At 51.9% G+C, this 13,169-nt stretch overlaps 1 protein-coding gene across 1 annotated transcript; it reads right to left on the reverse strand.

Annotated features, from left to right (window-relative positions):
• Nucleotides 1-5,369: 5,369 nt before the first annotated feature.
• LOC144893018 (uncharacterized) lies at nt 5,370-12,808 on the reverse strand. The gene is made up of 2 exons (XM_078782423.1): nt 10,714-12,808; nt 5,370-6,202 (listed from the first exon to the last, which is right to left on the reverse strand). The coding sequence occupies exons 1-2, from the start codon at nt 11,564-11,566 to the stop codon at nt 6,102-6,104; spliced, it is 954 nt and encodes a 317-aa protein (XP_078638549.1). The 5' UTR covers nt 11,567-12,808; the 3' UTR covers nt 5,370-6,101.
• Between the last annotated feature and the right edge of the window lie 361 nt (nt 12,809-13,169).

Genomic DNA, 13,169 nt, shown 5'->3' on the forward strand with positions numbered 1-13,169 from the left:
AAAGCACCCTCAAGCACCAATCGGTGCAGTCACCATTGTTCATGAAAATAAAAACAACAACCCCTAACCCTGCAGGTGTCTCTTGCTCTTCGGCTCCCTCTGCTGGTTATTATTAGTCTTCCAGTTGTTGGCTTTCTTTCATTTTCTTACTGGCGGCCTATTTGCAATAAAGTGTGCCCCATGTGTCCTTTTTATTTTCTTTATTTATGGCCCACAGGGCCGACTACGTGTGGTTCACCTGTGGGGCATCGGTGCCCTGTGGCCAAGGTCCGCCAGCAAGATTTCGGGCCCTCATGGCAGGTTCCAGCAGAGGGACCATGCCCCAACCCATGGGGTCCATCAGTGGTGCTCGGCCACAGGCATGTGGTCCATAATGTGGTGCATCGATGCAGACAGCTGGTTCTGAGAGTGCCGGGCGCAGAATGGCCGACTCACGCACGCTCCCCTCGGCACCCAATGGCGCACAGGTCATGTGGGAGACAAAAGGGGAAAGACAATGAGCGAGGGGTAAGGTCACAAGGGTACACATCAATAAGGCAATGCAAGGCGAAATGCGTACGGAGGGCGAAGTGAGAAAGCTCGTCCCTACCGTACGTCACCCCCCTGTCACCTACCCTACCCTTGCCCTTACCCCATATGTACAAAAATCTACACATTTACAAATTCGTCACTACTGTCACGTCTTCCCCATATTTCCCCTTTACCAAATTCGTCTCCACAATCCCTCTATCCAAAATTTGCCATCACCAAATTCATCATCAATCCTCATAAGGAGGAAGAGATGGAACAACAAAACACAATGTCACACCCACGTCATGATGCGTCTCACATTCCAAACATCTGCACAATAAAATAACAAAACATGGCATGGTGTGGAGGTACGTCATCTCAGGTGAGTGCATGTAGATGGTGCGAGGAGACTTCAATCCTAACTATCCTCTAAATGACATTAACACACTTTACACTACCCGGGGTCTTTCCCTGCCAATCCATTGGCCAACTTACTCTATGGGTTCTAAAAACCAATTCCCATTGCCCAAACTGTGGTGCTTTTCAATTTGGGGTCTCACTCCCCCGATTCATCTCCCGGTGCCCTCGCACAATTTCTGGGCCGCGACGTGTAGCTCTCCCAGCAGGTCTACCCACCTGCACACCTCCACCACTGCAGTTGCCTCCGAGCTTACCTGCTCCTTACCCTAACCTAACTACTTGGGGAAGGCCCTCTGGCGCTCTCCCCACTCGGTGCCCTCTCTGGCACTGGGCTACCCGAGTCCGTCCTCCGGATCCTCGGGCCCCACTGACACTAACGGCTCCCAGAGCCCACCTGCGGCCTCACCTGGCCGACATCCTCACAGTGGTGGAGTGCCCAACCAACTACACACACTAACAGGCTACACGCCCAGCCATTTCCACAACACTAATGCACCCATCCACAATACCATTCTGCAACCGCACCACAAATGCCAATATCCAACCACAATTTACCTATACCCTCTACCTAACACTTACACTACCCGCCCCGGGTACTCGTGAAAGGGGTCCACTCTTCCCCCATCCACACCTTCGCACCATGCACACCACTCCGTACCACTTACTCCAACTCTCTCCACACCACCTTTACTTGCACACCTGTGCTCTCACACCTGGTGCCACCTGCACCCTTCTCTCCCCAAGCGCATTCGCGCTGATCCACAACACTCACTACTCATCCACTGCTCCACACACCTGTCCAGTTCTCACACAGCATCATCTCATCTAACTACTCCCCTCTGAAACTTGCGCTTCCCAGTTGTCCCTTTAAACTATTGCGCTCCCTCGTCATTATCATCCACACTAAACTACCTGCGTCCCCACTACAGGTATCAGTCACTAACTAAACTTAACGTTACCTAATGTCATCTTCGCTAGATCCCTATCAATATCCTAACCCACCCGGGCTAGTTTTCACTGCCATACACCCCATAATCTATTGCGCATTTGCCCCCACCTTTGTGAGGGATGACAGAGTTGCCATCCCACCACATCGGGCATCTCCCACTACCAATTTTGCACATCAAATTTCAACAAATCAAAAATTTGCCAATCACTACTCATCATCTGCCAAACATTACTGCCAATCCTTTGCCAATCATCAAATTTTGTTTTTCTAATTTCGGGGCCAAAACACTATCCTCATCACCCGTCTACTTATTAGATCCTCTCGGTGCGCCGTGACATCATTAAACTCGGTTCGTAAAGCCGAGCAATGAATTCGGGTGGTTTGGTCGCCTGCAGGTTGAATCCGTCCGGCTTTCGGTTCAAGGGAGGTGGTTTGGTTGGACCGAGATTCCACGCACCATCTCGGCGCGGCACCTTGCGGTCCCGGGCCCGATGGCTCAATCTCCCCCGGTCGGAACCCCGTCCCCACGAGGGGGCACCGTTCCGCTTCCTCCCACTCGCCCTTGAACCGGACCGGTCGCCTGGCCCGAAAAGGCCCGGACTCGACCGTGCGGGGCGGGGCCAAGCCCGAATCGGCAACGACGCTTCGAAGAGAAGCGACGCAGCTTCGATCCGCGCCGGGCCCTGCATCCAACAAAGGGCTCCTCGCACCGAGTGCTCGCATCGGCTATCCGTCGCTCTAACCACTAACCCGGTTACCGTCGATGCTTTACTTGCATGCTTACAAGCATACGCTACCCCTTTCACCATCACAAAACCTGGCGTTCCAACGCCGTCCGTACATTCCACCAACGCTCTCTCTGTTACACACCACACCTCTCGCGCACATTCTTGCGCACACTTTGGTCCACACCTTTCCTCCGTTACGTCCTCCGTAACACTTACCACACCGCGCTTCCCTGTGCTCCCTCGCACACGCGCTTCCACCAACCCAGGTGTGCTTCCTCGCACACCCTCTACCATTCCAAGCGTGCATTCTCGCACCCGCTCCACCACCAACTCAGGTGTGCTTTCTCGCACACGTTCCACCACCACCTTACTCTCCGTGTCACACTCACCCTCGCACGTACACTCCGTATTGCTCTCACTCCCTGTGTCACACCCCGTACACACCGACGTGCATTCTTGCTCGCACTCGGTTTCACTCCCACACTTTATAACACACCCACTCGCCGACGCACACTTTTTCCTCCCACGCGTGCCATTTCCACTCACACAGGACCCTTCACCAACGCCCGAATGCTTCCTCGATCCCAAGCGCGCGAAAATTCTTTTGTCGCTAAACATCCTCTTACAAAATCTACCCGCACAATATACAGCACGTCTCACCTTCGGGGTTCTTCTTCCTCCCTGCACCAAAACCTGCAAACTTCCATTTGGATTAGCGAGTACAGCATCAGGATGTGCATTTAGACTTTGAGCAATTTCCATTCCTTCCTCCGATTGTTGCTCTTTTAACTTTAAGTTCCCGGTCTCTCCAATTTCAACTATACCCATAATTTCTTTGTTCACCTCGACGACCGTTGGCTTTAATAAAATTCCCTCTACCTCATCGGTCGCCGGCTTTTCCAAACCCCGGGTCGCGATTTCTACCCCCGTCATTGTACCCGTGCTTTCCTCCGCTTCGCTCAACCAGCGCTTTTCGACCCGCGTTACCTCGTCGTGCACCCCTGGGACCCTTTCGCCCAACTTGCGATCTCTGTCCCTCTGCTCCCGTGCCTCTCTATCGGCCCTCATTCCGTTCGTTGTTGCTTCAATTTGGTTTCCCAATCCGTTCGTTATTGCTTCCATTTGGTTTAACAATCGCTCCCTGTTCCTGTCCAAAAGGGCCTCCATTTCAGCCATAATTAATTGCATGTCTTCCACCGTTGGTACAAAGGGCGCGGCAAAATTTGGTGCCGCTGTAACCACGTGCGCGAGAGCGCCATTTTGTGCACCTGATACCTCCTCAACCACACCTTCTTTACTCTCCTCCACCATTTTCCCCACTTCTTCCCTGGGGTCCTGGGTCGATTCTACCCCACTCTCCTCAACCGGAACCCAACCGTCTTGATCCGCCATAGCGCGACTTTCAAAATTCGGGTTTTTTTTTTTTTTTTGTAAAACACAATCAAATTTCGCCGTTATAATTTCGAGCGCGTGAAATGCGCTCCGGGTCCAATCTCACTTCCCGACACCAATTGTTACTCTAATAGTACAATTGGTGTTCCAAAATTTGGGCCTAACAAATTTAGTCCCAGGTCCGAATCCAACTCCTGACAACCAATTGTTACGGACACGACTTATTAAGATGTTATGCTGGGCCGAGCGGAATGGCCGCCGTGTTCGCACAAGTTACCCGATTATACTCGAACGTTGGCCGAATCGCGCTACGCTAGATCAATGAAGGAAAGGACACACGGCTGGGTTAAATGACACGACACCAGGGGTACAGTTCTCAAGACCTCCGGAGGAGGATATAATATGGGATATGCAGAACGTTTAGATTACACGGCGCAAGAGGTACAGCACAGAAAGGTGGGCACTTATACACAGTCTTATCTTATACCCGACAGACCACAGACAAACGGGACAAGACTGACTCACACAGGGATTGATGGCAAGGAAGGGCAGAATCGATGGCTCAAGGTGCACCTTGGCTCAGGGGCAGAATCGACTCGGTCCGGTCCAAAGATGCGGGTAGGTATCGTCGCGCTGGAGGTGGCGTCCGTTCTCCTTCGTAGCTGAGGCGCATCTGACGTCACCTCCGTCTTCCTGCGCGTATCCAGCGGGGAGTGACACGCCCTCGGCTCGTTAGCTCCGCCCCAGATGGAATCGGTCCGCCGCTTCTTATTGGGTGCGGGGGGTTACCGGGCTCCGCCCTTGACGAGGAGCTGACAGTCAGCCCCTGAGTGGTAACCCCGTCGGAGCACATGGTCAATGGCGGCTAACCAAGCCGGAGTGAGGACGCGCACTCCCCGCGCCGCTGTTGTTGTTGTTGGTGTTGTTGTTTCATGAGGAAGAGATGCGGGGAGGTATTGGGAGGTCCTAAACTTACTACTGGTGCCATACAATCACATTCTTGTGCAACGAAGAGTCAGAATTAATGGAAACGAGTCCTTAACTGACATAGACTAAGAATAACTAGCAAGATGTCCTATAGTTGTCTACGTGAGATGCGGTGAACCTGGGTACGACATTTAATGGGGGAAAAAGGGGAAGGTCGGGGCTACAGAGTGTTGTTTACAGACAATGGGACTAGGGAATGGGGGATTGGGGATAGTTGGGGAGTATTGGGGAAATAGGGGAATATTTACAAGCGGATATGGATGGAGGCCAAATCCCATATCCGCAACAATATATATATATATATATATATAATTATATATATATATATATTGTTATAGATCGCGGTTAGATGTTATAGACCGAGCGGTGGTGTAAGACCGCGACCTAACAAAACTCACCCGATTCACCCAGACTTTGGCCGTATCGCACCCCAGCTGCTCAATGAGGGAAAAGACGAAAACGACGCAATGCAAAGAGGAAAACGAAGGCAAAGAAAGGTTTGGAAATACGACTGAATTTATTGACTATTTACACACAAGCAAAAAGAAAGCAGTCACGTTTATTTACAAGCACATAAGACGCAGGTGACACAGGGAAAATACTAGCTTATACAGACTTAATTAACCCAGGACAGAACAAACAAAAGACACTGACTCACGCGGGGAATTGCAGGAGGTGGATGGCTGGAGGTGAACGCTTGGTGGAGCCAACGCGGAGCTTGGTGGAGCTGAACGCTTGGTGGAGCCAACGCGGAGCTTGGTGGAGCTGAACGCTTGGTGGAGCCAACGCGGAGCTTGGTGGAGCTGAACGCTTGGTGGAGCTGAACGCTTGGTGGAGCCAACGCGGAGCTTGGTGGAGCTGAACGCTTGGTGGAGCCAACGCGGAGCTTGGTGGAGCTGAACGCTTGGTGGAGCTGAACGCTTGGTGGAGCCAACGCGGAGCTTGGGGGATTGGTGTGACGGGTTCTCTCTCCTTCCTTAGTCCCACCCAGTCCAACAACTTCCTCTCTTGCTTCAGGACTCTTTCTCTCTCTTTCTTGGTCCCTCACTCTTTACCACCGACTCCTCACCGCAACCAACGCAACCACTTGACCACCACCTCTACTGACTGACTCTTCACCACTCTGCACTTGACGACCGACTCCCAACCAACTCAGACCAACTCAAAGTCCAACTCCAGGCCTTTCTGTCTTCTGCTCTCCTCTGTAAAAACGCATCTCCTCCTGGACACGCCCTTGCCTTGGGTTATATAGGCCCCCGCCCCTCAACCTTTGCGACCCTCCCCGATCGCTCTTCCTCCGCCCTCTCTAGCTGAACCCCTGGCTCATGGTTGGTCGAGTGGGGCGGGCTCACTCCTCCCCTCTATGACGAGGTGGAGACACGCCTTTCTTCCCCGACTCGAGCCTCGTGGTCAATGGCGGATGAAGGGAAAAAACCGACCAAAATGCGGAAGGCGCTTCGAATTGCAATTGACGGAAAGGGGGGAATGGAAGGGAATCTATCTCTTTCACTGGTGCAATGGAGTATTTCAATTAATGGAAGACACAGCCTTACGCTAATACACAGAATAAGAGATAACTATCAACAGGTATATTCTATTACTTGGCTGACGTGTATGCTTGTGGACTATGGGACGCCCTTTTGGTCTTTACACAGCTCCGGAGGCAGGAGGCACAGAATAAACAATAATCACAACAATACAGCACACAATCAAAAAAAATATACAGTCCTCATATCCACAACACTGCACCCTCCTCCTCTTAGGCACGTCCCGGGCCTACAACTTTTATTTAGTGTGACACGTAGGTGTAGTTCCCTCTACTTTTAACCTGACCCTGAGTGCGACAGTTTTAAAACATAAATAAATGTGTCCCGCTGCTCCATTGCACCCTGCCTAACAGACTTACGCCCACAGTTAACCGAATTGCGGAATGGTCTTCAAACTAAACACTGACGGTGGGGAGCATTATTTACACTGACGCTATTTTTATTTACAAAACTAACCCAGGACCTGTAATTGTTCTTTCTGGGGGGGAGACAGTCTGCTCTGCATCGACGCACCATGAACGCACCCAATAACGCACCAATACACACCCACGCACCAATCGGTGCAGTCACCATAGTTCATCAGTGTTCCATAAAAATAAACCAACAACCCCTAACCCTGCAGGTGATCTCTTGCTCTTCGGCTCCCTCTGCTGGTTATTATTATTTGTCTTCCAGATGTTGTCATTCTCTTTTGCTTTGCTTACTGGCGGCCTATTTGCAATAAAGTGTGCCCAATGTGCCCTTCTTTATTTTCTTTTATTTATAGCCCACAGTGCCGACTAGTGTGGTTCACCTGTGGGGCATCGGTGCCCTGTGGCCAAGGTCCGCCAGCAAGATTTCAGGCCCTCATGGCCGGTTCCAGCAGAGGGGCCATGCCCCAACCCATGGGGTCCATAAGTGGTGCTCGGCCACAGGCATGTGGTCCATAATGTGGTGCATCGATGCAGACAGCTGGTTCTGGGAATTTCGGGCGCACAATGGCCGACCCACGCACGCTCCCCTCAGCGCCCAACGGCGCACAGGTCATGTGGGAGACAAAAGGGGAAAGACAATTGAGCGAGGGGTAAGGTCACAAGGGTACACGTCAAAAAGGCAATGCAAGGCGAAATGCGTACGGAGGGCGAAGTGAGAAAGCTCGTCCCTACCGTACGTCACCCCCCTGTTACCTAGCCCACCCTTGCCCTTACCCCATATGTACAAAACCTACACATTACCAAATTCGTCACTACTGTCACGTCTCCCCATATTTCCTCCATACCAAATTCGTCACCACAATCCCTCTATCCAAAATTTGCCATCACCAAATTCATCATCAGTCCTCATAAGGAGGCAGAGATGGAACATCAAAGCACAATGTCACACCCACGTCATGATGCGTCTCACAATCCAAAACATTTGCATCAAAAATAATTAAACATGGCATGGTGCGGAGTACCTGTCACCTCAGGTGAGTGGATGCAGATGGTGCGAGGAGATCCTTCATCCTAACTATCCTCTAAATGATTTTAACACACTTTACACTACCCGGGGTCTTTCTCTGGCCAAACCATTGGCCCTCTTACACTATGGGTTCTAATAACGAATTCCCATTGGCCAAACTGTGGTGCTTTTCAATTTGGGGTCTCACTCCCCCGATTCATCTCCCGGTGCCCTCGCACAATTTCTGGGCTGTGGCGTGTACCTCTCCCAGTGGGTCTACCCACCTGCACACCTCCACCACTGCAGTTGCCACCCGAGCTTACCTAGCTCCTCACCCTAACCTAACTACCTGGGGAAGGCCCTCTGGCACTCTCCCCACTCGGTGCCCTCTCTGGCACTGGGCTGCCCGATCCACACCCGGGATCCTCAGGCACCCACTCACAACTACCGGCTCCCAGAGCCCACCTGCGGCCTCACCTGGCCGACATCCTTACAGTGGTGGAGTGCCCAAACCAACTACACACACTAACAGGCTACACGCCCAGCCATTTCCACAACACCAACGCACCCATCCACATACCATTCTGTCACCCGCACCACAGATGCCAATATCCAACCACAATTTACCTATACCCTCTACCTAACACTTGCACTACCCGCCCCGGGTATCCGTGATGGGGGTCCACTCTTCCCCCATTCACACCTTCGCACCATCCACTCCACTCCACAATTTCCACCATACTCACTCCACGACCATCCATTCCAATACTCCATACCATTTATTCCATACACCTGTCTTTCATTCACCTGTCGTTGCACCCCTGTGCAATCCTACCTGGTGCCACCTGCACCCTCCTCCTCTTCCTGGACCATTTGGTCAACACAACACGCAATCACCACTACTTCCTCATACACTGCTCCATTCACCTGTCAGTTGCACACCTGTGCAATCACACCTGTTCCATTCTCACCTGTCCAATCCTCACACACACGGCATCATCTCAGCTAACTACTCCCCTCTGAAACTTGCGCTTCCCAGTCGTCCCTTTAAACTATTGCGCTCCCACGTCATTATAATCCACACTAATCTACCTGCGTCCCCACTACAGGTATCAGTCACTAACTAAACTTATCGTCACCTAATGTCATCTTCGCTAGATCCCTACAATATAACCTAACCCACCCGGGCTAGTTTTCACTGCCATACACCCCATAATCTAGTGCTCCTTTGCCCCCACCTGTGAGGGATGGTGGATTTGCCATCCCACCACATCGGGGGTCTCTCACTACCAATTTCGCTCGTCCAAATCCAACAATTCAAAAATTTTCCATTTACTGCCAATTCTATTCACTTTTCTAAATTTCGTTTTAAATCACTATCACTATCACCATCACCCGTCTACTTATTACATCCTCTCGGTGCGCCAATTTCCTTCGAAAGCTCGGCTTCGTACAGCCGAGCCATGAACGCGGCTTCTTTTGTGCCAGCGGCTGGATACGTCCCGCATTCGTGGCAGGGATGGGGGCTTACCCGGGCCGAGATCCCACGCACCACCTCGGCGTGGAGCCATCCAATGTCCCGATCTCGACCTGCCGGCACGTCTCAATAGAAAGTGGTCGCCATGACGACCCTTCCTATCGGGCGGCCCGCTCCGTCTAGTGGAGCCCGGACGCGGCCGTTCCACGCGAGGCCCAGCGTGGATCGCGCACGGCAGTTCTTTCGAAACCGCCGTGGTTCGGATCCCCGCTGGTTCTCGCGGCACGCGAAGCCCGGCACGCACCGAGGGCCCGAGTCGGCTATAAGTCGTTCTAACCTTTAACCCGGTTATCGTCGATGCTTCACCTGGATGCTTACACCCCGCAGCCCGTTCCTTGCTCACACATCCAGCCGTTTCCATCCTCCTCGTACCTTTCCTTACACACCCAGGTACACCCCTTCCACTCACAGCCTTGGTCACACACCTGGCCACCGAACACCTTGGCACACATTCGTTGGTATCACACCTCACCAACACACCTCTTCGCGCCCCCTCCTCGGTCACCTCCTCTGTGACAATCACAGGTGTGCCCTCATTCGCACACCCAACCACGTGCCTCACTACCAACTCAAATGTGCCTTCCCACACACGCTCTACCATTCCAGGTGTGCATCCTTCCATCCCAGGTGTACATCCTCGCTCACCTGTCACAACCAGCTCACTCTCCTTGTCACTCTCACTACTCTCACCACCACTCTTGACAGCGCACTCACCCTTACTTTCGACGGCACACTCTTTCCTCATGCACCCGTCCGTTACACACCTTTCTCGCGCACACCCTCCCGTTACATCCTCTGTAACACTCACCACAGGCGTACACTTCCTCGTTACATCCTCTGTAACACTCACCACAGGTGTACACCCTCTCGTTACATCCTCTGTAACACTCACCACAGGTGTACACCCTCTCGTTACATCCTCTGTAACACTCACCACAGGTGTACACTCTCTCGTTACTTCCTCCGTAACACTCACCACAGACGTACACTTTCTCGTTACATCCTCTGTAACACTCACCACAGGTGTACACTCTCTCGTTACTTCCTCCGTAACACTCACCACAGGTGTACACTCTCTCGTTACTTCCTCCGTAACACTCACCACACCGCGCTTCCATGTACCCCCTCGCACACGCGCTTCGACCGGCTCACTCCTGACGGCACACTCACTCCTCGGCGTGCACTTTTTCCTCACACACCCCATGGTCGGACATTCTCGCACACCTCTTTTTTCGCACACCTGTCCTGTCACACACTTCACCAACGGCCTTTCACGAACACCCGGATCCAAACCAATCCCCAAGCCGACTGAAGCTTTCCTCACATCATATACATTGCCACTCACCTCCGTACCTTGTCTCCGCACCTCCTTTGCCACCTGCAAACTTTTTATTTGGTTAGTGAGCATCTCATCATGATTTGAACACAGACTTTGTACATTATCCATTTCTCCCTGCAATTCCCGGGCTACCTCCGTCATCTCTTCAATTTCAATGCCCACTTCCGCTTTTTCTGTACTCACCTCGACGACCGTTGGCTTTAATAAAATTCCCTCTACCTCATCGGTCGCCGGCTTTTCCAAGCCCCGGGTCGCGATTTCTACCCCCGTCATTGTACCCGTGCTTTCCTCCGCTTCGCTCAACCAGCGCTTGTCGACTCGCGTTACATCCTCGTGCACCCCTGGGACCCTTTCGCCCAACTTGCGGTCTCTGTCCCTCTGCTCCCTTTCCTCCCTATCGGCCCTCATTCCGTTCGTTATTTCTTCAATTTGGTTTCCCAATTTGTTCGTTATTGCTTCCATTTGGTTTCTCAATTTGTTTAACAATCGCTCACTGTTCCGCTTCAAATGGGCTTCCATTTCAGCCATAATTAATTGCATGTCTTCCACCGTTGGTACAAAGGGCGCGGCAAAATTTGGTGCCGCTACACCCACATGCGTGAGGACGCCATTTTGTGCACCTGATACACCCTCAACCACACCTTCTTTACTCTCCTCCACCATTTTTTTTTCTAAGTCCTGGGTCGATTCTACCCCGTCTATCTCTCCCACCGGCATCCCGTCGCCTTGAACAGCCATGGCGCGATTTCAAAATTCAGGTTTTGTAAAACAAAACAAATTTCGGCCGCTCCAAATTTTGACCAAATTTTTTTTTTCCTCTATTCGTTTTTTTTTTAAAATTTGGTCGGGCCTCGAATCTCACTCCCAGACACCAATTGTTATAGATCGCGGTTAGATGTTATAGACCGAGCGGTGGTGTAAGACCGCGACCTAACAAAACTCACCCGATTCACCCAGACTTTGGCCGTATCGCACCCCAGCTGCTCAATGAGGGAAAAGACGAAAACGACGCAATGCAAAGAGGAAAACGAAGGCAAAGAAAGGTTTGGAAATACGACTGAATTTATTGACTATTTACACACAAGCAAAAAGAAAGCAGTCACGTTTATTTACAAGCACATAAGACGCAGGTGACACAGGGAAAATACTAGCTTATACAGACTTAATTAACCCAGGACAGAACAAACAAAAGACACTGACTCACGCGGGGAATTGCAGGAGGTGGATGGCTGGAGGTGAACGCTTGGTGGAGCCAACGCGGAGCTTGGTGGAGCTGAACGCTTGGTGGAGCCAACGCGGAGCTTGGTGGAGCTGAACGCTTGGTGGAGCCAACGCGGAGCTTGGTGGAGCTGAACGCTTGGTGGAGCTGAACGCTTGGTGGAGCCAACGCGGAGCTTGGTGGAGCTGAACGCTTGGTGGAGCCAACGCGGAGCTTGGTGGAGCTGAACGCTTGGTGGAGCTGAACGCTTGGTGGAGCCAACGCGGAGCTTGGGGGATTGGTGTGACGGGTTCTCTCTCCTTCCTTAGTCCCACCCAGTCCAACAACTTCCTCTCTTGCTTCAGGACTCTTTCTCTCTCTTTCTTGGTCCCTCACTCTTTACCACCGACTCCTCACCGCAACCAACGCAACCACTTGACCACCACCTCTACTGACTGACTCTTCACCACTCTGCACTTGACGACCGACTCCCAACCAACTCAGACCAACTCAAAGTCCAACTCCAGGCCTTTCTGTCTTCTGCTCTCCTCTGTAAAAACGCATCTCCTCCTGGACACGCCCTTGCCTTGGGTTATATAGGCCCCCGCCCCTCAACCTTTGCGACCCTCCCCGATCGCTCTTCCTCCGCCCTCTCTAGCCGAACCCCTGGCTCATGGTTGGTCGAGTGGGGCGGGCTCACTCCTCCCCTCTATGACGAGGTGGAGACACGCCTTTCTTCCCCGACTCGAGCCTCGTGGTCAATGGCGGATGAAGGGAAAAAACCGACCAAAATGGGGAAGGCGCTTCGAATTGCAATTGACGGAAAGGGGGGAATGGAAGGGAATCTATCTCTTTCACTGGTGCAATGGAGTATTTCAATTAATGGAAGACACAGCCTTACGCTAATACACAGAATAAGAGATAACTATCAACAGGTATATTCTATTACTTGGCTGACGTGTATGCTTGTGGACTATGGGACGCCCTTTTGGTCTTTACACAGCTCCGGAGGCAGGAGGCACAGAATAAACAATAATCACAACAATACAGCACACAATCAAAAAAAATATACAGTCCTCATATCCACAACACTGCACCCTCCTCCTCTTAGGCACGTCCCGGGCCTACAACTTTTATTTAGTG

Source organism: Myxine glutinosa, chromosome 7, assembly GCF_964187855.1.
Source record: "Myxine glutinosa chromosome 7, kmMyxGlut1.1, whole genome shotgun sequence".
Taxonomy (NCBI): Eukaryota; Metazoa; Chordata; class Myxini; order Myxiniformes; family Myxinidae; genus Myxine; species Myxine glutinosa.